At 35.1% G+C, this 23,613-nt stretch overlaps 4 protein-coding genes across 10 annotated transcripts; 2 read left to right on the top strand and 2 right to left on the bottom strand.

Annotated features, from left to right (window-relative positions):
* Nucleotides 1-867: 867 nt before the first annotated feature.
* On the bottom strand, nt 868-13,811 carry LOC108755083 (eukaryotic translation initiation factor 4E transporter). 7 transcript variants are annotated; one of them, XM_018497870.1, is made up of 18 exons: nt 13,290-13,413; nt 13,040-13,253; nt 12,433-12,640; nt 9,632-9,729; nt 9,125-9,198; nt 8,777-9,041; nt 7,778-8,665; nt 7,344-7,695; nt 7,127-7,260; nt 6,979-7,059; nt 6,729-6,899; nt 6,410-6,655; nt 6,137-6,320; nt 5,943-6,014; nt 5,439-5,714; nt 3,740-3,913; nt 3,202-3,585; nt 869-2,735 (listed from the first exon to the last, which is right to left on the bottom strand). In XM_018497870.1, exons 3-18 carry the CDS (start codon nt 12,581-12,583, stop codon nt 2,488-2,490), a joined length of 3,798 nt encoding a protein of 1,265 aa, XP_018353372.1. In that variant the 5' UTR covers nt 12,584-12,640; nt 13,040-13,253; nt 13,290-13,413; the 3' UTR covers nt 869-2,487. The 7 variants fall into 7 exon arrangements, 6 of the variants coding, with proteins under 6 accessions (XP_018353370.1, XP_018353372.1, XP_018353368.1 ...); XM_018497866.1 differs by having other exon boundaries at nt 13,023-13,811; XR_001939745.1 differs by lacking the exons at nt 13,040-13,253; nt 13,290-13,413 and adding an exon at nt 2,936-3,061 and having other exon boundaries at nt 2,659-2,735; nt 12,433-12,890.
* A 738-nt stretch (nt 13,812-14,549) lies between these two features.
* Nucleotides 14,550-15,954, top strand: LOC108755085 (NAD-dependent protein deacylase Sirt4-like). Its single transcript, XM_018497872.1, has 4 exons — nt 14,550-14,677; nt 14,791-15,055; nt 15,175-15,457; nt 15,547-15,954. The coding sequence occupies exons 1-4, from the start codon at nt 14,617-14,619 to the stop codon at nt 15,886-15,888; spliced, it is 951 nt and encodes a 316-aa protein (XP_018353374.1). The 5' UTR covers nt 14,550-14,616; the 3' UTR covers nt 15,889-15,954.
* A 128-nt stretch (nt 15,955-16,082) lies between these two features.
* On the bottom strand, nt 16,083-17,364 carry LOC108754991 (eukaryotic translation initiation factor 3 subunit H). Its single transcript, XM_018497689.1, has 2 exons — nt 17,003-17,364; nt 16,083-16,910 (listed from the first exon to the last, which is right to left on the bottom strand). The coding sequence occupies exons 1-2, from the start codon at nt 17,263-17,265 to the stop codon at nt 16,163-16,165; spliced, it is 1,011 nt and encodes a 336-aa protein (XP_018353191.1). The 5' UTR covers nt 17,266-17,364; the 3' UTR covers nt 16,083-16,162.
* A 439-nt stretch (nt 17,365-17,803) lies between these two features.
* Nucleotides 17,804-22,601, top strand: LOC108754986. The gene is made up of 7 exons (XM_018497682.1): nt 17,804-17,906; nt 17,977-20,184; nt 20,263-20,422; nt 20,495-20,655; nt 20,764-20,977; nt 21,091-21,960; nt 22,301-22,601. Exons 1-7 carry the CDS (start codon nt 17,832-17,834, stop codon nt 22,591-22,593), a joined length of 3,981 nt encoding a protein of 1,326 aa, XP_018353184.1. The 5' UTR covers nt 17,804-17,831; the 3' UTR covers nt 22,594-22,601.
* Nucleotides 22,602-23,613: the final 1,012 nt, after the last annotated feature.

Genomic DNA, 23,613 nt, shown 5'->3' with positions numbered 1-23,613 from the left:
GTGTTCTACATATTTCACATATATTTCATTATATTAAATATAATATAAATATTTATATGTGTTTATATATATCTAATTGATATATGTAGATAATTCACATATTAATATATCAGTTAAGAATCTAGTCGATTGTTGAAGTAAATAAGTGTTACAAATAGAACTTATATGTATGTGTGTTTTAAAGATGAGCTGTATCTTTTATAAAATATTGTCATATTATAAAGAATATTTTTTACATATCGGATAACAAACGTACAAGATACTATTTATCTCTTGCATATAAATAAAATATTCAGACAGCCAGATCCAGTAGCGAAAATAAACGTGTGAATGCGGATTAATGTGCCACTGACGCAAATAATATTTACGCTATACCTAACATATAATATTATGAGCACACATAAAAATCAAAATTATAATGCTTATAGTCTACTATTAGGATGTTTTTCGTAATTACATGTATTACGCAAACCTGAGTTCAATTTCATTTGCAAGCACAAAATAATTATGAAAATTAACTTTATGTGTTTTTCTCCTGAGATTTGAAATATGTAAATTTACTTCGTATTCCTTATGCAACTCCCCATACAATTACATACGCAATCATATGCAATAAAGTAAATTATGAATGTAATCGATGTTTAAAAATTAGACTAGGTAACTCGTTTATGTAAAGTCAAGCAATAAAAGATAAAGATATATATTTTTTCATATAAAATTCTAATGTTTTGTTTGTTTTTTTATGCGAATATTTTTTTACACAAATTATTTTGTTTCTTAAGCTGTAATTCTTTAAGATATGAAAAGAATTTATAGTTCATTACGTGCTCAACGAACTACACACAAAAAAAATAAATAAATAAAAAAAAGGAAAAATGCAATTATTCGCGCATGAGACTCTAATGTATAGTTAAACAGTGAACAATATTATCTCTTTTCGAAATGTAAGAAGAGATAAATTTTTTACAGAAGTCGTCGTTTTAAAGCTGGTCCGATATACGTATCCTTTTTGTGTAATTACATAGAAATTATATGATCTTGAGATGAATAATTAAATCGAAAGCAACGATATTATTAATGTCGATCGAAATTCTCAAAATTATTTCATTCAATTTGATCCTTTATTAACTGATGGAATGTTCTCATTTTCTTTAATTAATTCTACGAACGATTCTTCTATGTATCTTCCGAGCTTCTTTATTAAGAAACAGTTCGTTCTATATATCACTTTCGATCGTGACAATAACTTCGCACTCTCACGCGCTCTTCTACACACGAGAAATATATATTATATATTTATTTTTATAATATGTTTGACTTGTGATGTCACATACTCATTTTATTTCGTACGCTTTTCGTGTTAATAAGATCGCATTGTTTGCAGAAATACGAATAGAATATTAAATACGATACCACCACTCTGTGTAAGTAATAGTAATCAGGTGCTAGAGCTTGCAATTCACAAGTTCGAGGAGTTTGCGTATTATTTGCCTAAGGGTTTTTGCAAGTCCCATTGTAAATAAGCAAGCGTGATGTATTCTATAAATAATACTACATTAAACGTATCGATTATCTAGTTCTTATTCCTGTTGGCAACAACGATACGTTTTTACGTTCGACACATATGTAATATATAGACTATATTTTTATGCCTGTGCTGACAGTAATAAAAACATCATTTTGCTTTGTTCCAAATTTAAGGAACGTAACCGTGCAACAGTCAGTATTTATGAATTAGCAAAATATAATCACAGTATATTCTCATATCTATTAACTAATTAGAAAATGAGAGATTAGAACAGATACGTTCTAAATAAAAACATATTGAAATTAATTGCTCAAATCTCTAGATAATTTTCACATTCTTGCTAGATGATAAGACATATATAGAGTACATAAGAAACTTGCAGTTCTATCTTAGGCAAATAGATCTTATCGTGTGACGTCATTTAGAAAGTACGCACATGAAGCTCTAACAGCTTGTCATATAATCAACAATAAGAATTTTCACATTTTTTTCAGTCTTATAAACAATACGTCGTTTTTGTAGAAAGCTGTGTCCACTTCTTCATTCCAACGCTTCGTTCTATATCATATACTAATCTGTATATTTGTAGTTTCTAAATAACATTCCGCGAAACTTGGAAAAATGGCTTCACAAACGATATCAAGAATCTTTTTCGATAAAAAAAAAAAAAGATCTTTTGAAAGAGAAATACCGTTCAACTAATTAATCGACTCTATTCTTAATCAAAACACATGGCGTTATTTCGATAAATCTCTTGTCGATACGAAGACTTGATAAAAAGATCTACATAGGCGAGCACCAATTTAACGACGTGTATCCAGCATCCGTGTAGGAGATGTCACACAGGTGCTTCGGACGTAAAGGAGAATGTAGAATACCGATTCTCCGACCAATAGTAGCGTTACCAATGTAATTTTCGTGCTTGTAAAGCTGAAACGTAATTTGAGTCCGATGTCACTTTAGTTATGCACTATGGTTGATGCGTGTTGAAGTCTCTCAAGCTCTTCCAATGACAAGACATTCGTTTGTGCAAGCTCTGGAAGCTTGCCAGCCCGAGCTTGAGCGAGAAGCTCTGGGCTGAACCATCGCGCAAGTTGATTAGATGTTGGTGAAAGATCACCTCCGTTACTACCCACAAATCCCAAACCTGGTGAAGATTGACGGCCGACTGCCATATTCAACTGCTGCGATCGCATCGTTTGTCCATCTGCACATATAATTCAGTGTTGTAATAAAACATCGTTTAAAAAAACAAGCGCAAATATTATCGTTATGTAGATATATGCGGATTAATCATACAAGATACTAAAAACAAGAATAATTTGCCGATTTTATTTATATAATATAACGATAGCGTAATAAAATTTTCTAGCGTAAAGCATTTCAATGTAGTTAATAATTGTTTACTTAGTTTAATCCAAAGGAGACTAAATGACATCATGATAGAATTAAGTGAAGGAGAGCTAAGAATAATTTATTTTTCCGATTTCTGAACACCGTTGCATACAATTTGATTTGGGAGGGAAGAAACACCTGAAAATTAATGTAAATAGGATAAGGAGGGAATTTTATAAATATTGATGTTGATAGGTAGAGAGAAGTCGAGAATCGTTTAATTTGTTAGAAATTATTTCAAAAGCACTTTCGTAGTTAGTATTTCATCGAATCATTACCTGTACGATTAGAATTGTAGTTTTGACTCATGACAAGTTGCATAGGCGTATTTACAGCCCTTTGTGGCGGTTGTTGTTGCATGTTAACAGTTCCGTGCGGTGGTGGTGGTTGCATATTAGCGAGATGCGTTGAGACTTGCTGTGTCTTCATCTGGGTATTCATAGGATTTGATCTCTGATTCATAATCGAGTTTTGCGTTATATTATATTGTGGAACATTATGATGCGGTAATGAAGTTGCCATCGTGTGTTTGGATCGTGCTGGGTTGCTCCCATAAACATTCGGCACTGTTCTATGCTGTTGTTGGAATTCCGCACTTCCCGTATTATATTGGAACTGATTGCTGCTAGTATTGCTGTTATTACCTTTTACTATAGGTCGACCTGAAATTAAAATTAGGACATTAAAAGTAGTTGACAGCTACACCATATTGCTTATCTTAAAACAAACCTTTTACCTGAATGATATTCACGAAAATAAGATTTTTATAATCAAAAAATTTCTCTACAGTTCTATAAAATATTTAATGATATTAACCTGGATGCTGTTTGAGAGATGGATTCGACCATGTCGATTGAACGGGTTGCGATCGCAATGCAGTATGTCGAGACAGAGCTCCCTGTGCAAGTAATTGAGCCGCAGCAGACTGCATTTGTTGCATCTGAGAAGCCTGAGTTTGTGTAGACAATTTGGGTGGCTCATTGCTGCTTCCTACATTCAGATACACAATGATTTTATAATGATAAACAATTATTTGACTTTATGGTTGAACATTTGAAATAAGTACAAATGTTAAAATGGTTTCCTTTTCTAAAAAAAAAAAAAAAAAAAAGCATCTAGCAGTATAAATATTTTTTTCAAAATTAAATGCTTGAATTTATGTAATTTTTAATAAAATTTATGTACATATATACCTTGTGTAATAAAGCAATTAAATATTTATCAAATTATTCATTGAAGTTCTCTATTCTACCATTTTCCTACTTTTTATCAATTATATCATGATCGTCATTTTATATATAACAATTACATAAAATTATGTTGTGTGTGAATAAAATATTATATTGTGAAAATTATATTCTGAATATAATATTAGTAATCGTAATTGTAATGATTTTTAAAAATAATAATAAATGCAGCTGTTGTTAAATATTTATTTATATTACATTTATTTTCTGTAATAGCGCATGCAATTTTGGCAAACATAAGGATTAAGCACAAATATGGCAAAATTAGGAAAATGAAAATAGTAAGTTCAATACATATATTGATAAAAAGATGCAACAATAGGAGAAAGTGTGAGCGTGTATAAAAAAAAAGGAAGTTAAAGCAGATGAGACAGGATCAATAAAGCTTTTTATTATAAAAAAAACTATTTCAACATTCTATTCAAAAATGTAATAAATCCATGTTAAGAAATGAAGAGTTTATTTTATAAAGTGCTTTTTTAATCACATATAAAATAAAAATCATATTGCAAAATATGTCACATTAAACCTTTTAAACCACGCCGCGGATATTAAACGAAGAAACAAAACAGCTGCTTTTCATTATAACGCAAAAATAATAAAAAGAAAAATATAGCTTCAAACGATTAAGAATTCGCTATTTTATGAAATATTAATGTGCACTTTATCAAACTCCTCATTGACGTAACAGCACAATTAAACATTTTCACCGGTTGTGAGTAAAGTAACATTTTGCAAATCAACGTTCTTTATCTCGTCTGATAATGTAGATGCGGTCACTTTATTTTCGTCTACCAACGTTTCTAATTCAGATGATTTTTTCAGTGCCTCATCAAGCGAGACACAATCATTATTGTTGGTATCGTTATCATCATCTACTACATCAGATTTTGTTGTTTTTGCATCGTCGTTTGCATTTTCATTAACATCAAGGAAAACATTTTCCTTCGTTGTGTTAATTTTCGAATTATCTTCTGTATCTTTTTTCTGCTGTAATGCGCACAAATATTTGGTCTTTAATGCCGATTCTTCCATATCGAAAGTGGTATTGTTACTTGTATGATTAACTATAGCAGAATGTAGGAAAATCATTTTAAGAGTCTCATTTTGCACCTGATTGACAGAATCAGAAAACTTAGAAAGATTAATGGAAGAAGCCGCGGTATGTATGGGACGATTATTTTGAGACATGCGAGAATTAATATTTCCATTAATAATTGCAGGAGTGATAGAAGAGGTCGTTTCTACTTGGCAGAATTGATTCACACCGTCAGGTTCCTTATCAGCAGTCATTTTGCGTAAAACGGAGGTTGGAGTGAAAGCAAGCGGACTCGCTGTTTGCTTAGCTGGTGAATTAACGGGGCTCGACGTGCGCTGCTGCTGAACTTGCTGTTGCTGCTGCTGCTGCTGTTGTTGTTGTTGATCCTGTCGCTTACGGAAATTCTCACGCTGCTCCTCCAACTTCTTCTTGATTAAAGCACTTTGCATTATAGACTGAGTATGCATAACAATCTCCCTTGGAGATGGTACTCTATGCGGTATCACTGTTACATAATAATTTACAATATTAATTTTCTTAAATTTTTTTTTCAACCAATAATATCGCCCAATATATAATTTAAATTTAAATTATTTATCCAATTATATTACATTATGTAGGCTTTTTGTCATGTAACTTTAAACAGAAATATTTATGTATTTAAAAGATGAAAGATGATAATATAAAATAATATAAAAAAATTAACAAAAGTTTAATGTACTTATTATATTACCTGGATGTTGTACTGTTAAAGTACTAGGATTAGTTGTTAAATTTGGTGATATTATCGGAGGTGGACAATAAGCTGCATTCCATTATACAATACAAAATCATTCAATTTAATAAAAATTAGAGCTAAGTTTTTAATTAGCCTTTAGATGATAAAAAAAGATTTAGAAAGGATTATTGACATGCAAAATATCTTACCGTTATTCATAGGAGATGGAATTCTCTGCTGTTGTTGCTGATATAGCATCTGTTGTAGAATGTGTTCTTGAGGGATAGGAGCAGCAGGGTGAGGATGTGGACTTATCGTACGAGGTGTGGTGCCACCATACATTTTCAAAATGTTCACCAGCACTTCTCGATGGCGATGTTGCATTGCAGGATTCTATCAAAGATAAAATTCATATAATTAAAGATTTTACTATAACCATAATAAATAAATGTTGATTATACAGATTATCATAAATAACTGACCTGCAACTGTTGTATTAGATGTTGTCTAGTGATCTCTCCTTGCTGTAAACCTTGAATAATTGCTTGAGCTTCCGGTCGTTGCAAAAGCTCTTGGCTCGACGGGACATTATTTATCATCATTTGCATCTCCGCCGGCACTGGACTGACACCTAACATCCGTTGATTACCCATCATCATCGATAACATATCGGAATGTCGTTGTTGTTGCTTTTGTTGTTGTTGTTGCTGCTGTTGTTGCTGCTGTTGCTGTTAATATTACATATTCATTTGTCAAAATTTATTGCATTAATCACTAAACAAAGAATGATGTATGTCATACCTGTATTTGCAAGACTTTCATTAAATTCTCATGTTGCATCTGAACCTGATGAGGATGTTGAGTAGGGCCAAGGGGACCGACGTGATTAAATGTTGTAGTATGAATTGGTTCAGCGGGCGGCTGCTGATGTGGCATCGATGGCTGTTGGGTTTTCAGTTGCGAATTAAGTAACTGAAAAACAAAGAATGAAAGAGATGCAAATTATATGCATTAATTAACATAGCAAAAAAATTAAATGTTGTAAACTTACTTGCATTAACGTTACAGGTTGTTTTTGAGTGATAGGTCCGTTAGCTGCAGGCACAGCTTGTCCTCCAGTCACTTGAGCAAGCTAAAAGAAAATTTGTTTTAATGCATTTTGAATAAAATTAAAATTGAATTATCACATATTGACTTACCAGTTTCTTAAAAGCAGAGAGATCTTCAGTCTTATTTACACGGGGTGCATCAGTCGAAGTCGCGGGTGGAGGAGCACCACCCCGCATACGTGCTTCCAATTCTTCCAAACTATGCACAACTTTACCACCAACTTCTAGAAAAAAATTTATACCTATTATATATCACTATAACCTGTTTACTCGACGACAACATTTATCCAAATGACATCTATCTTACCCAAATCTTTGATAGAACAATTTTTCATCATAGGTATAGCCGTATTACTCGCGTCACCCTGTCCATTTTGATTCGGCTTATTACCGCGATGTAACATTTCGAGTAATTTGACGCCATTTGTGGTCGTATTAGCATTATTGGTCGTGTTGGCTGGAGAAATTGGTGCGAAGTAGGTGTTCGATTCCGTCACCGATGGTATTTGAATATTTGGCTCGGTGATATCGTTCAATAAATTGTTCAGCAATTCATCTTGTATGGAAGCTCTACGACTATCCGCCTGCTGAACTGGACTTTCTCTTTTAAACCATTGGCTGAATCGCGAACCAGTACCACTATTCGACCCAACTCCATTCTAAATGTAAAGAAAGAAATTGTTTAACATAAAGAAGTAAAATGATTTTAAATGCTCGAAATATAAATATTATATGACTCACCGTCAATAATCCAGAGACGCCAGAGAACGTATCAGATTTCAGAAACTCATCCAGATTAAAATCTGGATGCGAGTCCTCTTGATTCTGATTTGCGCCAGAGTTTTCACCCGATTCAGAAGTCGGCTCGGTACTCTCACTGATGTCATTCTCTTTATTCTGAGTAATAGATTGTTCAGTTTGTTCAGAAATTGGAGAATGTGGCGCCGGTACAGCATTTATAGGCTGATCCATGACGGTTGGAGTGCTGCGTCCTTTAGGACCCGCTGAGTTCTCATTCGATTTGTCTTCTTTCTCTATGGCATTCCTCTTGCCCCGTTTCTTTTGCGCGGCAGTTTGTTTCTTACTCTTGGTATTACTACTACTCACCACTTTTTCCTCCGGAATATCTTCAAAGCCTCTGAGCTCAATTGTATCGTGTTGCGATGTAGGTCCCGAGCTGAACCATTCTGGTTCGTCCGAATCGCGATTGTCACTATAAGTCCGTCGACGATCATTGCTGTATCTCTTTCCGCGATCCTTATCACGTTCCATTTGATGATTATTCCGTTCATTTCGATCTAGTCCTCTATCGCCACGATCGCGCTCTCTCTCGCTACGATCTCCATAATCTCGGCCGAATGATCTCCGCTCAAACCTCTCGTCTCGCTCACGCAGATTGTCGCGATCACGGTCCCTTTCTCGCATGTCACGATCTCTATCTCGTTCCTTCCCGTCACGATTATCTCTATTATCACGATCACGCAGAGAGCCACCAGCAGCCGTACCTGATCTAAAACCATAATCCGCACGTTCAGAATCGATCTTTTCGTTTTCCGCTCTAAAGTCCCATATATCCCGTGTTAAAATTCTGCCGCTACCGATTCGACGAACAGGTTCACGATGGCTGACCTATAAAATATTTTATAATTATGTTTATAAATAGAATACAAAGCGATGTAACTGAAGATAGATAGAAACGCATGTCTCGGAAAAAAAGGAAATTGCGAAATGACTGCGTACTTCTGTTTTGCCAATCGGGCTCTCCGGACGTCTTAGTGGTTGATTCACGTTAACAAAACATCCTGAATTAAAACTTCTCCGTTGGGGGCTCAAAACAATGCCGTCTTGCTCTTTACGTATTCGGTCTCGTGGATCGCCATTATTACGTCGCTTACTATGATTCTCAGTGATTTGATCACCACGTCCAGTCCTTTCTTCTTTCGGGGGTGTATCGCTACGCTTTCTATCCGAATGCCAACGTTCGGGATCCCAAACACCTCTTGTGCTGCAAAAGGAACAAAGTATTAGTGATTAAGACAAATATCGATTTCTCGATAATTCGAAAGACCTCAAATCTTCATAACTTACTTGTTATAAGCGATATCTAGAAATGTAGGCCTACAGTTAGATAATCGCAATTCTTTTATTATCATTAGATCCTCCTGAAAAAAAAAATATATATAGAATATATGTACACACACGCACACACGCACGCACGCACGCACGCACGCACGCACGCATGCACGCACGCAACATATACAGGGTGAATATTAATAATAGAATAGTAGCATGGTCTCTTAAGCCAACAGTACACAATGCTTGCTTTCTTGCTGAATTGCTTACGCTTTTGATAAATTACTAGAAATTCTGTATTCTGTATAGTGCACTTCCAGTAATTTACTAAAACGCAAGCAATCCAGCAGGAAAACAAGCATCATTGTGCCAGATGTTACACTCTTTACAGTTGCAGTCGACAATTCATCTTTCATGATTTAAAAAACTGATTCAATCATTAACATTCACCTTGTATATCGCAAGGAGCAAAACTCGGCATATTATTTTGAGAAATTCCAACAATTTCGAAGTAATATTTACCCGAGAATATTGAAACTGTGGTCTAGAACGGCCTACTTCCACGATTGAAGCGTCGGTCACTTCACCAGCCACCGACATCGATATAATGGCTTCATCTCCTATAAAATAAAGAAAAAAATAATAATATATAAAGTAATTGTAATATGAGAAAAATATGGCTCAGACAGCTTCGTTGAGTGATCAAATGTAATAGTGACAATCAACCAAGAATTTCAACTACGCATTCTTAGAAATGCGATCAGAAAGACTTTTAACGCGATCGTACTTACGGAAGGTCACTCGCTTTAGAGGATTGACGGATTTGTTTTTTCGAAACCAACGGCAGGATCTAGTTTGCATAACCAGGAGATCCAAAAAAGGAGACCCAGTCGGGCCGACTAGCGGTCGTTTCCGCGGTCGGCGATACCAATTCGAGCCGATAAATCGTTCGACGGCGACGAATCTCATTGTAATATCGTTTGTCTTGCCTCGAATAAGCCGACTGCGAGAAAGCCTCTATCTGTTCGGCCGTTCTGCCCTATCTAACCGTTCGTGATGTTTCCTCGCGCAACAACCGTTCTCGGCAATGTAAACAAACAGGTGAAGGACAAACGAGGGTCAATAAATTTCCAGGATAAAGTTCCGTCACGAAATACTTATTGCTCCGTAAGTCAGAAAATGATATTATTCCACACACAGACTATTTGTCTCTAAAATTTCTATTCTTTAAGAACTAATAAAAAAAAAAAAAAACTCCAGCGAGATCTAATACATCAAAAATCTCTCTTTTCTTTCACTTTTTTTCTTGGCCTTGAAATCGACGAAACGATTTTCAGTACACTCGTCTTGTCCTTTGAAGCAAAGCAGTTTGGAAAAACGAATTCCTGTCTTTTTCGTGTTCCTTCGTAAAGAGGAAAAATGTTAAATGTCCGACTTTTTGAATATATCAAACTTTAGAATCGCATATTTCTGTTATCAAAATAATTATATATTTCACGTTAGATGTTATCAGTTTTCTATGTGTCCACTGCCTGTATAACACTCGCACAACTTGATACAGAAGCAATATATGTAAACCGTCGTGTAAGCAGAGTACAGTGCAGACTGACTGATTCAAATCGTCTTCAGACAAGATAACTCTCTTACAAACCAATCAAAACCTTCCTGAGAAGATCCCAGATAAGTAAGCATTTGATTGGCCACGGATGAAATCATTTAAATGTAACTGATTCTTGTCTAGAAAAATTTCCAGAAATTATGATTATCTTATAATCAAAAATACACACAAATTTGCACAAATACACACAATATAATCTCAGAATAATGCGTCCTATTAGATATTAGAACATGTACAAAAAAATATTAGATACATGTAAGAAAATATTCTTTGTTCAATCTAGAAATTTATGTATATCTTCTTTTAGGTGGTAGATACTTTGAAGAAAATATGGAAGAAATATGGAATTTTGTCAATTCAGTATAAATATTTGAAAAATGTGTATGGATGAATAGACTTGAAGACTATGAGAAAAAGAACAGAAATGAGATGAAAAAGTCAATATTGATGCCACAAGTCCTAAACGATAAACATATTAACGAAGGCAAAGGAAGACAATTCTCATTTATATATCTTAAAAATAAATTAAAAGACAAACGATAAAGAAAAAAAATGAAGGGATTAGTAAAAAGTGATAAAACAAATTGAGACTTGTTAGTTCAGTTTTAAGTTGCATACAGTAATCCATAGATTATTCTGTGTTTACATGGGCTACTTTCCTTTTAGGAGAAACACAGTCGACATAACTGTTGTTCTATCTTTCTTTGTTGTTCAATGAATAACAAAAATAGAACGACATTTGTATTGACTGTTTCCTAAAAGGAATTAAGCGGATCGAAAATAAATCGCTTTGTACATTAAAGTGAGTACTTTAATCTTCTGTGATATTTCAGCAAGCATAGGAGCATCAAAATATGTGTTCCTTCTAATTCACGTTGATTTCTACCTCGCAAGAATCGATAGTGGATCCACAGTTTTATTGCGTTTTTTCGCGTTTGAATTTTCTTCTTTTTCTCTGTTTTCAGCATAAAGAATATAATGTTTATGTAATAAAAGAGATTGGATTTGTTTTCTGTGGTTAAACTAGTGTACACTTTTGAAACTTAAAGTGAGATAGACATATGTTTGATATTTGTCGAAAACGAGAAAAAAAGTTCTAGTGCAGTCTAGTACAGGAACAGAAAACAGATTAATTGATTGATTGACGAAAGAGAGAAAAAAAGAAAGTGTGAGAGAGAGAGAGAGAGAGAGAGAGAGAGACATTCATTTCTATATAGATTCAATATAGATTAACTTTAATTTTGATTTAATTTACTCTTTATCCTTTTCTAATTTTTAGAACAAGATAAAAAGTTAAACCAAGATTACAGTTAATCCAGCTACATTCCAAAACATTATCTCCAAGCAAAAATTTTAGATATAAGGTCTGCTCTTTTTAGCTGAATTTCTTGCGCACAGTTCATCTTCTCTCTCTTCTCTCCAACAAGAAAAGAAAAAAGGGAAAGGTAAACTGTGCGAAAAGTTCAAGTAAAAAGAAGAAATACACGTTACGTGTATTATATATTTCCTCGTAGAGGACGTTTTAGACTGTAGCTGTACATTAGTAAAAACGGACAAGAGAAAAGACAAAAAAAAAAAAGAGAATAAACTTATCATAAACGAGCGAACTCGCGAGGTTATCTGCCATATACCTTCGGATTTTCAGCACCGTCTCGGAAACGAGGGGGAAAAAAGAAAAGAAAATTGTCAATCAATCAACTCGTACCTTCTTCCTTCCTCGTGGCTGCTGTCGCAGCCGCCGTGACCGTCGTCGTCGTCGTCGTAGTCGACGCCGTTGTCGCCGTTGTTGTCGTCGTGGTGGTCGTCGCCGTCGGCGGTGGCTGCTGCTTGTCACTTGTCACAGACTCGACGGACATCGCGCCGTTGATCGCGTCGGCCTTTCGTCGATCGCCAGAGGGGTAGGATGGGGTGTCCTGCGCGGATACCGGCGTTCCCGTCTCTTGTGAATCGTTATCTTTTCCGAGATGCGATCTCTATCTATGTCTCTCGTACACCATACAGAGCGGTGGGCACGTAACACACCCGCACACAACGCACACGCAAAAATGTGCGCGCGGGCGCGCGTGCGATATATGCACGCACGCACCACACACACACGCACACACACACCACGCACACTCGCGCGCGCACGGGACGCGCGCGATCGCTCCAGCTAAGCTCGCACGTCTACACGCGCATACTTATACGCACGCACACGTATACACGGGGTCGCGCGCGCGCGCGCGCGCACCTTTTCACACTTCCTAGTTTACACCTTTAAATATATATATATATATAATATATATTGCTTAGTACTGCTTAGTATCACAGACTGGTTTTCCCTTTCTACGTGTCGAGATTGGCCAGCGATCGACGAAGCTTCGATGGGACGATGTGTCCTTGCGGCCGTTTCGACAGTGAGATGAACGATTAGTGGAGCGGAGAAAGAGAGAGAGAGAGAGAGAGAGAGAGAGAGAGAAGGGGGAGGGGGAGAGGAAAGAGAAAAGAGAGCAAAGAGTGTGTTTATTGGGATAAAGGAGATTGTACGAGACAGAGAGAGAGAGAGAGAGAGAGAGAGAGAGAGAGAGAGAGAGAGAAAGAGAGAGCACGAGTGAGAGTTTACACGCGAAGCTGCGCAAACGAATGGGCCCTGACGATTCTGCGAATGGCACGATCGCAGGATCTTTTCGTAGCGTGTCGCCCAACGGTCATCTCATGTCACAATACGGCCCGTAAGTATAAGTGCAGCAGCTCGCCGCCGATCACCGTCAGTTCATCGATCTCCGTATATCACACGCAACAAAATAAACGGCTCGTGTATACACACACGCGCGCGCACTGGTTTCTCACTCGCGGTGCTATGCAAAAATAGAAAATGGCTGCGCGATCCCCCACTTCTGTCGCCGCTGTTTCTTCCGAGCCCGACCGATCGCCTGGCTCCTCGCTTTTCCTCGCCTCGCCTGCCTTCCTGCCTTCGCGATCCCACGCAACGTCTAGCCGAACGTTTTCTCGCCGAGGGGGATTGGAAGTAGGAAGATGGAAATTGCGGTACAAGTTTCCAAAAACACGGTGGAAAGGGACGGACGATACGAGGAAGGCGCTGTCATCGACATGAAGGTTCGACTGGGTTTGACGTTCGACCGGCCGAACGGGCCAGTAGAATTCGTCGACGATTAAAGCCTGTTCACAATGGCTAAATTCAGCCGTCACTCTTTTAATCCAACGAACTCAACAGTTGAGTGAGCGCTCGTTGTGTTGACGTATTTTTCTAGATCGAAAATGCCGATTGGATGATCTAAAAGAATACACCAATAATAGCGGGCACTCGCTCGACTATTGAATTCGCTGGGTGCACTCAGAACGATTATGAACTGAAATAAAAGTTCCATTTTACATTTGACACGCATGTGTCATTTCATCCTTGTTGCTCACCAAATATTAAAAAGGCATAAAATGATTTATGCGCAGTTAAGTGTAAAACGGAAGTTTATTTCAGTGAAAAAACTTCCAACTGTTACAAAATAAATATTTTACTCAACGTAACCAATGATGGATCGAAAGACAGTTGTTTAATGCTTTTCATACTTTGCTTTCAGCGAAATAAAATCCAATGTAATAAATTCGCTATAAAATTCAAGCGAACCTGCATTCGTATCAAAATGCTAAAATGTGTTTTCATTGAGAGAGAAAAACGTAGAGAAAATTCACAAATACGCAATCAAGAAATAGTCGCTTGTGATTGGTGCGCGTCTCCATGCGATTGATTACTGGCCAATTGAGATTCGCTACATTCTCTGAACCAATGACGTTTCAACGATTTCTCATAACAGGAAGTATAGCATTTAAAAGCCATACAACACACGTGTTAATTTGCATTTTATACAAAACGATAAATTACAGATTTATCATTATGATTGCGAAACATACTTGTCATGCGAAGCTTTTTACAAATGTTTCATCACAATATTATTGTAAGTATACGCTGAGTTTGGTTATGTCTGTTTAAAGGGATAAAAGAGTTCGTTTCAAACGTTTTTTAAATTATAACGATTGCGTTAAGATGTTTGTTTTTATCACATTGCAGTCTCGAACCTCACGTTTGTTCCCAAATGTTATCCAACGTCAACAGAGGATGTGATGAGATTAAAAGAATTTATCGATAGACATCACCGTCTATGCGTGTTAACCGGAGCAGGAATATCCACGGAAAGTGGTATCCCCGATTACAGATCAGCCGAGGTTGGTCTTTATGCCCGAAGCAATCGCAAACCAGTTCTTTATAAGGAATTTTGTGACAGCGAAGCAATCAGAAGACGATACTGGGCCAGAAATTATATCGGATGGCCAAGGTTTGTCTTTTTGTAATTCAAACGCACACATAGATTCCATATATTATTTTAAAAAATTAATAGAGATGTATCAACATCTCTTATCAGCATATGTTTATTATATCAGTATATGTTTATAGGTTTTCCTCTCTTAAACCAAACATTACGCACGAGATACTGAAACATTTAGAATATATTGGAAAGGTGGGATGTATCGTTACACAGAATGTAGATAATTTACATTTCAAGGCAGGAAGTGAGAAGGTGATTGAGCTGCACGGAACAGCGTTCAGAGTAATATGTCTGAATTGCGATCATAAAATAAGCAGACACGAACTTCAAAGAGTATTTCAGAAGCTCAATCCTTCTATGATCGCAACTACTCGGATGATAAGACCTGATGGTGACGTAGAATTGTCACAGGTATATACAATAGTTGTATTTGTATATATGTATATTTATACTTGGGATGTTTTCAATGCTGTGTTTTATTTTTTAAATATGTTTGACAGGCACAAGTGGAAGGCTTCAATGTTCCTGCTTGTGATAACTGTGCTGGCATTTTGAAACCAGATATTGTATTCTTTGGAGACAATGTACCACATGAGAAAGTACAAAATGTGAAAGCTAACGTAGAGAATCTAGATGCTTTGCTAGTTCTAGGAACAACTCTTAGTACATTCTCTGCATACAGAATTGTATTACAAGCGATTGATGCTAAGAAACCAATAGCAATAGTAAATATTGGCGAGACTAGAGCTGATAAGTGTATAAATTTAAAAGTAGAAGGAAGATGTGGAGATATTCTACCAAAGATTTGGCAGCTGAATATTTCAAAGGATTGTATAAGATGATAACAAAAGTGAATAACACTTTTAAATTATTAATTATACATTAATCTAGCCAATTATTAAATATTATCCAAGATATTGTACAGTGTATTATAATATTTTATTGTTACAATTATTAATTTTTTAATGTATAATAACATTTTAATATTCAATTTAAATAAATATAAAAATAATTAAACAAGTGAAAATTTCTTGGAAAATCGTATGTTCCTTTTATTTAATTCTGTAGTTATTTCTTTGAATATTTTATAAGTATTTGTAATACATTGATATCTTATCAATGGGAAGACTTTGCCTCCTTTGCGTTTTGTAAACTCTGAGTGATATACAATTTTGCTAAACTTTGAGCACAGAATTGCGAAATATGTTCACTATATGTATTAATTTGTCCAGCAACAATCATTGGATTTAATCTTGGCGGAACTGGAAGGGGTCTCATCAACTTATTGATATCATCATCGGGAAGCGGTGGTTCGTCCTTTGCAGCCCTGGCAGCGTTTTCTTGAGCCCTCTTGGCCAAGAGCCTATTCTTATCTTGTTGCTGTCGAACCACTAATTGTTGGTATCTATTAAACTTCATTGCTTCCTGATTCAATTCATCCACTCGATCCATTAAGCATCTCAACTGATTCTCTAACACTGTGGCTGTTCCAAGATCCAGATACTTCGTACCCTGTTCCTCAGGAATCATTTCATCTAATTCCGACATCATGATATTCGTCAGATTACTGTTCTTTATGACTACTGGGATTTCAACAAAAAGACTTTCGTATCCAATCTTTAAAGTGCGCAGAGCTTCAGGAGTAAACTCGTTTTCCTTGTACATCTGTATTGCTTGTGGAGTGAGTCGATACGCTTTAAGAGTCAGGAAACCTCTGGCAGATTTCGCTGTGTCATAAATAAGAACAACTGACTCCTCGATAGAAGTTTGATAATGGTACTGCGATTCCAGCAGAGATAGATTCAAAAAGTTGCCGACGTCTGCACTCTGATACCAACCAACATGGAAGTGATCAACGTTCACCCTGCGTATCGTTAAACGTATCATTAAAATAATATCTTAGCAATAATTTCTAAGACAGCTAGGCTATTTCTGAACATCCGCACTGATACATACCATCTCAATCTCCGCATCATGGCGAGCTGATACTCCTCCTCATCCATGATCTCATCATTCTTGGGAAACGGGAAACAATTGGTGATTTCCAAACGGTTCTGTACGACCAAGCCAAGAAGAGCGCCCTGGGCGACTTCCATGTTGCCAGAGGATTCTTCATGACAGTGTTTCACCATCTTCATTACCACCAGTCCGTCGCATTGCACGTAGTCAATACGCGGTTCCACTTCGGGAATCCTTCTCGACGTCGTTCTCGAAACCATTTTTGATAAATTTCTCGTAGTTACAACAAAGCTACATTCAACCACTCGGCCAACCGACGTCGATAAAGGTTAATTAAAAAAGACAGCACGCCGATCGTGACGTCACTACACGCCCTTCTCCCACTTTCTAGTTTCTCCTTCTTCCTCTTCTTATGTGGCGTTTTCGTCAATGTGTCGGCAGCAATGAGTGTATGTCTTGCTATCATTAACCAATCAAAACTCGCGATACCAGTCCCGACGTTTAATAAGCGTCGGCCTTTAAATTCACAACAGTCCATAATTGTGAAGTTGGCCAATCATAGCTATTCGTCTGAAGAATGGAATGACAGTGATTGGCCAGTTTCATAACTACTGATGTCACTATACCTGAAAAAGGGTACCATAAAAGACGCGCGAAAAGGACGCTGTATTTATGTTTGCACACGTCACAATTTTAAAATCACGCCTGGCGAAACGGTCTTTCCAGCTTGCACGATAACGAGTCGAAAAGTGTGGGAATTACACCATGAAAGACTGACTAATACGTAAGATTGTGCATGAGACTTACTTTCCGAAGGATAGACGAGATGCAGGCAAAAATTGAGAAATGGACGGAATTGATACAGTTGGAGAAATTGCAAGATGTGTCGGAGGATATTCAGGTATGTACTCTTTCTCATTTAAAATGTTAGCCTTACACTTGTGAATACACTTTTTCTTAATATCTTTCAGATGACTATTCATGTGCAATCCAATGGTAAACTCAATGACGGTTTATTTAAATTACTACTACGCTTATGCTGCATGGCAGATAAATATAACAAATGTAATGAACAGAACAGCGAGACTGGAAAGAGTATTGCTATATTAGCTAAATTACTTTGTTCGTTGCTGACCAAAGTACCTGATAACAACAACTTTGTCAAAGCTGTATTTAAAATTGTTCAGTGTTTAATTTCTTTTAACTTATATGAGGACGCGGCAGAGATCTGTTGTTACTTGAAACCAGGAAATTTGTATAATCCCCAAGACAACACCATGAATCTTGTGATAAAAGTATTATCCTTATGGCGTATTTTAGTTAACAATGTATATATTACTCTTACAAATGAGCCATTAAACACAGAGAATTATAGTACGCTGAAAAGTGTCCTGAAGTATGAAATGGAAATGATGCAGATAGCATATAAAAATTATACGAAACATTTAATTATGGAGATAAGTATATACTTGGACAGAATATCAGCAATTGATAAGGACACAAAATATTTCGATGACTTTTGTAAATATGTATTGGAATACTTGTCAGGATTGCAGTTGTATTTAGACAAGGATGAGAAATACTTAATATATCGTTATATAATTCATATCATGTGTCATGCAATATATAAGACTATTAATACAACTCATATTGAATCTGCAGTAGCAACATTAGATGAATTATCTAGTTATTTCGAGACTTCTGTGGCAGAAGACGAGGAATGCTACCAATCTTTTCAGCAATTTCGAAACTTTTGTATGAATCTTTTAGTGCCAATAAAAAATCTTGTCAAGGATAATGCCAAAAATGTAGAAAATATTATTTATTGTAATTTGAATATTATGCAAAAATATGGATGTAAAAGTCTTAAATGGAATGCACTCTGTATTGCAGAGATAGTTGAACCAATGTTTACGTACTGGGAAAAATGTGTGGAAACTGATAAACACATGCTGAAGAACTTGCTTGATACTGGTATCTTGCTAGAACTAATGAATTTATTTGTACAAATGCATGTAGATGAATTTTATGTCAAGCAAGTGTCAATCAAATGCAAATGGTGCCAGGACAAATTGTGCACAGTTAAGAGGGATTTATACAATGCTATAGTGATGAAATGTAGATGTATTAATTTATTATGTAAATTTCCTGTTAAAACTTTGCCGGCCGATGTGTGTGCTCTTAGCGGAAAAATTTTAAAACAGAACGTCGAATCGATTATTCGTGAAATGAAAGAAACCGAATGTAAGCGTTGGACGCAATCATGGAATACTTGTCGTAATTTAATTTATAACATAGGGGTACGGTCTGAACATGTGTATGAAGAAAGCGTACATCTGTTCTCCTTTTTATGTACTTCCATTTTTCAACTCGAATTAATTGAATCAAACTCTATATATTCTGAAAATTCCCGAAACTGTGAAAATGTTCTTTTTTTTGCATTACACAGATTAAGTGTTATATATTACAATAATAATATGTATAGAAAAGCCATGACAGTATGTGCATTGAATGCTTTGTTAACTTATAATCAATCGAATACAAAAACTTTTCGTACATGGATAAATATTAAGAAAAATGCTTCTGAAGATATTGCAAACTTAACTATGCTAGACTGCCTGACAAATGATAAAGACAAGATAAAGAATGAACTGGGATTTTCATTCGATATTTCCAAGTATGACTGTACTGAATTGTGTTTAAGTGAAGTAAAAAATTTGCTAGAGGAACAGATCACATTTACAAATGGTGTGGCAGCAGTTCTAGAAAAACTTAGAAAGCTACAGCCAAGTAATCAATATGCACACACGGTGCAATTATTAGGATATTATTTCTTAGGTTTTACACCACATGACAGTTCTATTCTGAAATATCATGAGCAAGCTATATGTGATTTGAAGCAAGATAAATCAAATTCTGTGGCCGTTCTGTGCTTGGAAGCTAACTTAAGCCTTTTTATGTTTGTGGAGGAGTTGCATGTAATGAATAAGCAAACTTGGATGGAAATGGAAAGCACAAAATTTGCTTTATGTGCTCCCAAGTTACGAGAACTAGCCGAAACTAATTCTCCAAATGTAGTGCCTGCTTATAGTATGATAAACGTTAAAAAAGATACCAATCTTATGTTGTGTCTACAAAAATGTGTACAAAAGTGGAAGCAACTATTTAAGTACCATTTTGTATGTTATTAAAAATTTATTGCGTTCAATTATTATTAGAAGCTTTGCAGTTCAATAATTGTATGTCATTTTTTACAGAAAAAAATTGTCAAGAATTGGGAACCTGATCTTGTACTTCGCATGCTGATAACAGCTGGTGAATATGCCCGATTATATCGGTATGAACATTGTGAAGCTGAAGTATGGACTTTAGCATATAAGTTAGCATCAGAAATGAATGATTATACAACTATTTATAGTATGTTGAGCTATTTATAATAATTAAGAAAAAAAATGTTTTATGAATGAGCTAATATAAATCCTGTTACAGTCACAAGTCGTTGTATATCATTAAGACAAGTCAATTACGATTGGATCACTACTGCTAAGGAACATGTCATAAATCATAGAAATTCTAAGGACGAAAATGTAATTGGCTCCATTGCTATCTTTTGGATAAGTTTAGCAGATTTCTATTTTGAATGTGGAAAGGTAAGAGGAATTTAGCATCATTTATCTTTCTTCAAATAAATAGCTTAAATACAAATATATATAATAATATATAATACGTACAAAATTTTTTGTTGTTTTTATTTTTAGTATGATGATGCTAAGCAATTACTTATCGAAGCTAGGAATCTTTCAGGAATTTCATTTCTTGCTAATAGAACCGTGTATTTGTTAAGTTTAGATGTCATCATTCGCAATAGCCATTTTTATATAGATAATATACAGCATGAGAATTATGGTTCATATATTGTGGAAAGTTTATTGGCAGTAAGAACCTTAAATCAAGATCTGTTGTCGAAAAAATGTAATTATAATTAGTGAAATCATTTACAATTTTGTTTTATATAATTCTAATATAAAGCTTCAAATTGTATAAATATAAAATTACTCAACTATTTATAAATTGATCTTTTTCAGGGATAAATCGATCAACATATCTTTTTAGTTACGATACACTTTTCACTATGGCAGTTAATTTGTCCGTAAGGATAAACAGTCTATTATCTTTTCGTGGTATTTGCCCGGACTTAGTACTACTCTTAAAGTCGGCACAGAGCTTAAATGCGATGTTACGCACTGCCGAACTATTGAAATCGTTATGTTATATCGATTTGTCACGTTTACAACTGGAGGATTGCGAAGTGAAGTTACAAGGACTTGAACACATGTTGAACATCGAGACGTTTCAATTATCGATGGAGTCTAAATTCGTTGAGACACCGTTCGTTCAACTCCCAGTGACTCCCACGAAGATTGTAGATCCTGTCAGAGATACGCCTCAGTACGGCGCTTCCCCAGTGCTCGGCAAGAAAATATTTGACCCGCCAAAATTCACATCGCATATGAATTGCGATTGCTACAAATGTAGCAACATTTCGTATCAGTACTTGGTATTTGCTACCACTTATATCAGAGCGCAGTTATATGCCTTGCAGAATCATACCATGGCAGCACTCGATCATTTCCACGGCGCTTTTCAATTAAGGCAAAGACTATTCAAAGAAGAAAAATCAGTTCTACCCAAAAACTGGCCTTGTGACGAAATTGATATAAAACGATTCTCTTGGCACTCTCGTTATATAACTGATTATATACAGCTATTGATTGATTTCTGTTATTTTCTGAAAGCAAAAATAACGTCGAGACAAGAGGATGTATTCGATATTGCCAATTTAGCTATTAATATATGCTACAAATATAAATTGCAGGGACATCCCATCTACATAACGGCTAAGGAATTAGCACTTGACAATGAATTCCAGCCGATATTGGACTCTTCAGACTTAAGTATGTACTTTTTTAACATATAAGCAATTCAGGAGAAAATCGCACAAGAATTTACTTCGTATTTTTTTAACTGCTTGAAATTTTTGTTACGTGATATATACTATTTTAAATAATATGTGAACTTATGTCCCTCTAAGAAATTTTTCATTATTAATAACTTCAAAGAGCGGGTGCTCAGTTTTGTAAAAACTTCCATATGAAAAAATTTAATGAATTTAATTTAATGAAAAAAATTTTTGTCGGATTTTCTCAGGAATTGTCCATATAGCTTTTTTTATTAGAATAAATTTCGAGTAAAATTTTTCCATTTGTATGATATTTATATTAAAATTTGTTGCAGAATTTGCGGTTCCGCAGCCACACGAAATTGATATAAGTGATCATGCAAAAACCCCAATTGATCCAAGCGTTTGTGTTACGCCATGCGCTCCGAAGCATCGTGCCAAGAAACCTGTTTCAGTTCGACGTAAAAAGAATGCAACAGCTTTAAAGATACCTAAAATTAATTTGATTTGGAGTGATGATGAAGACGACAATAGTATATCACCACCACCTGCCACGAATAGAAAATCCAAGTTACGTACAAATTTAGTGAAAAGAAACATTTTAAAAGAAGATTTAGTGGATGACTAGCTTCTAATCAGCAGACAATGTTTTGAAATTATTTTTTAAATATTCATTTCTTATAAATTATACATTTTGTGCACTTTATTGTAGAAAACATATTTATTAAACATTAATTAAATATTTATTTTACATTTATTATTTATTCGTGATACGAAATTTAAAAAAATATTTATTTAACGTTTAGCGTTTATTTAACATTTATGTCACTTTAATCATTTATTTGTAGTAATAATATTAAAAAACGTTTATTCATCATTAATTTAATATTTGCTTGTCAATAGTTATTGATTTGCAGTAATAATTTTCTAAAACATTTATAAAATAATTATAAACGTTTTAGTTAAGCAAATGGTTTATAAAAAAAAAATGAAAACATGGAAAAATCATTTGCTTCTTTCAAACACTTTTGTCAAAACGATAAAGACACTATTGTATTCCATAGCATGATAAATTAATTATTTTTAATTACAGTCAAATTTTATTTAATTAAAGATATATCTTATTGTCTCTTATATTATACTTAACAGAAGATTATCGAGGTTTTCCATATTTATAAATTATTCGAATGGACGATTAATTTGAGGATTTTAATTTTTTATTATACTTAATAAATAGCCATTATTTTGTTCCAAATATTTTATAGCTAAATTCAATATGTTGACACTTTTATGTTTTCATTCTTGTATTTATTATTCTTAACATAAGTATCACACAAGTGTCTCGTATAATAACAATAAACTGTGGAGCAAAAAAATAAACATGTAAATATATGTTTACATGCATTTGTTATACAATTCCGCGGTTTTGCGCTAACAAAATAAAACAAACTTAATTACAATACTTATTTCAACTAGAGCTTGGAATACCCGAGTACCGCCCACCCGCTCCATTATCCGTGCATACAGATCTGTTGCGGGATTCTCTCTTTTAAAAATGTTTTATTATAGACAATTGTCGCAATCGTTAGCCAATGAGTGTTTTCTTCCAAGATAGTTCTGCCATTGGTTGTCGCTAGTTAGTAGCTAG

The sequence above is a fragment of the Trachymyrmex septentrionalis genome, unplaced genomic scaffold, assembly GCF_001594115.1.
Source record: "Trachymyrmex septentrionalis isolate Tsep2-gDNA-1 unplaced genomic scaffold, Tsep1.0 scaffold83, whole genome shotgun sequence".
Taxonomy (NCBI): domain Eukaryota; kingdom Metazoa; phylum Arthropoda; class Insecta; order Hymenoptera; family Formicidae; genus Trachymyrmex; species Trachymyrmex septentrionalis.
The sequence above is the reverse complement of the archived record's forward strand: the minus strand, read 5'-3'. Positions and strand labels throughout refer to the sequence as shown.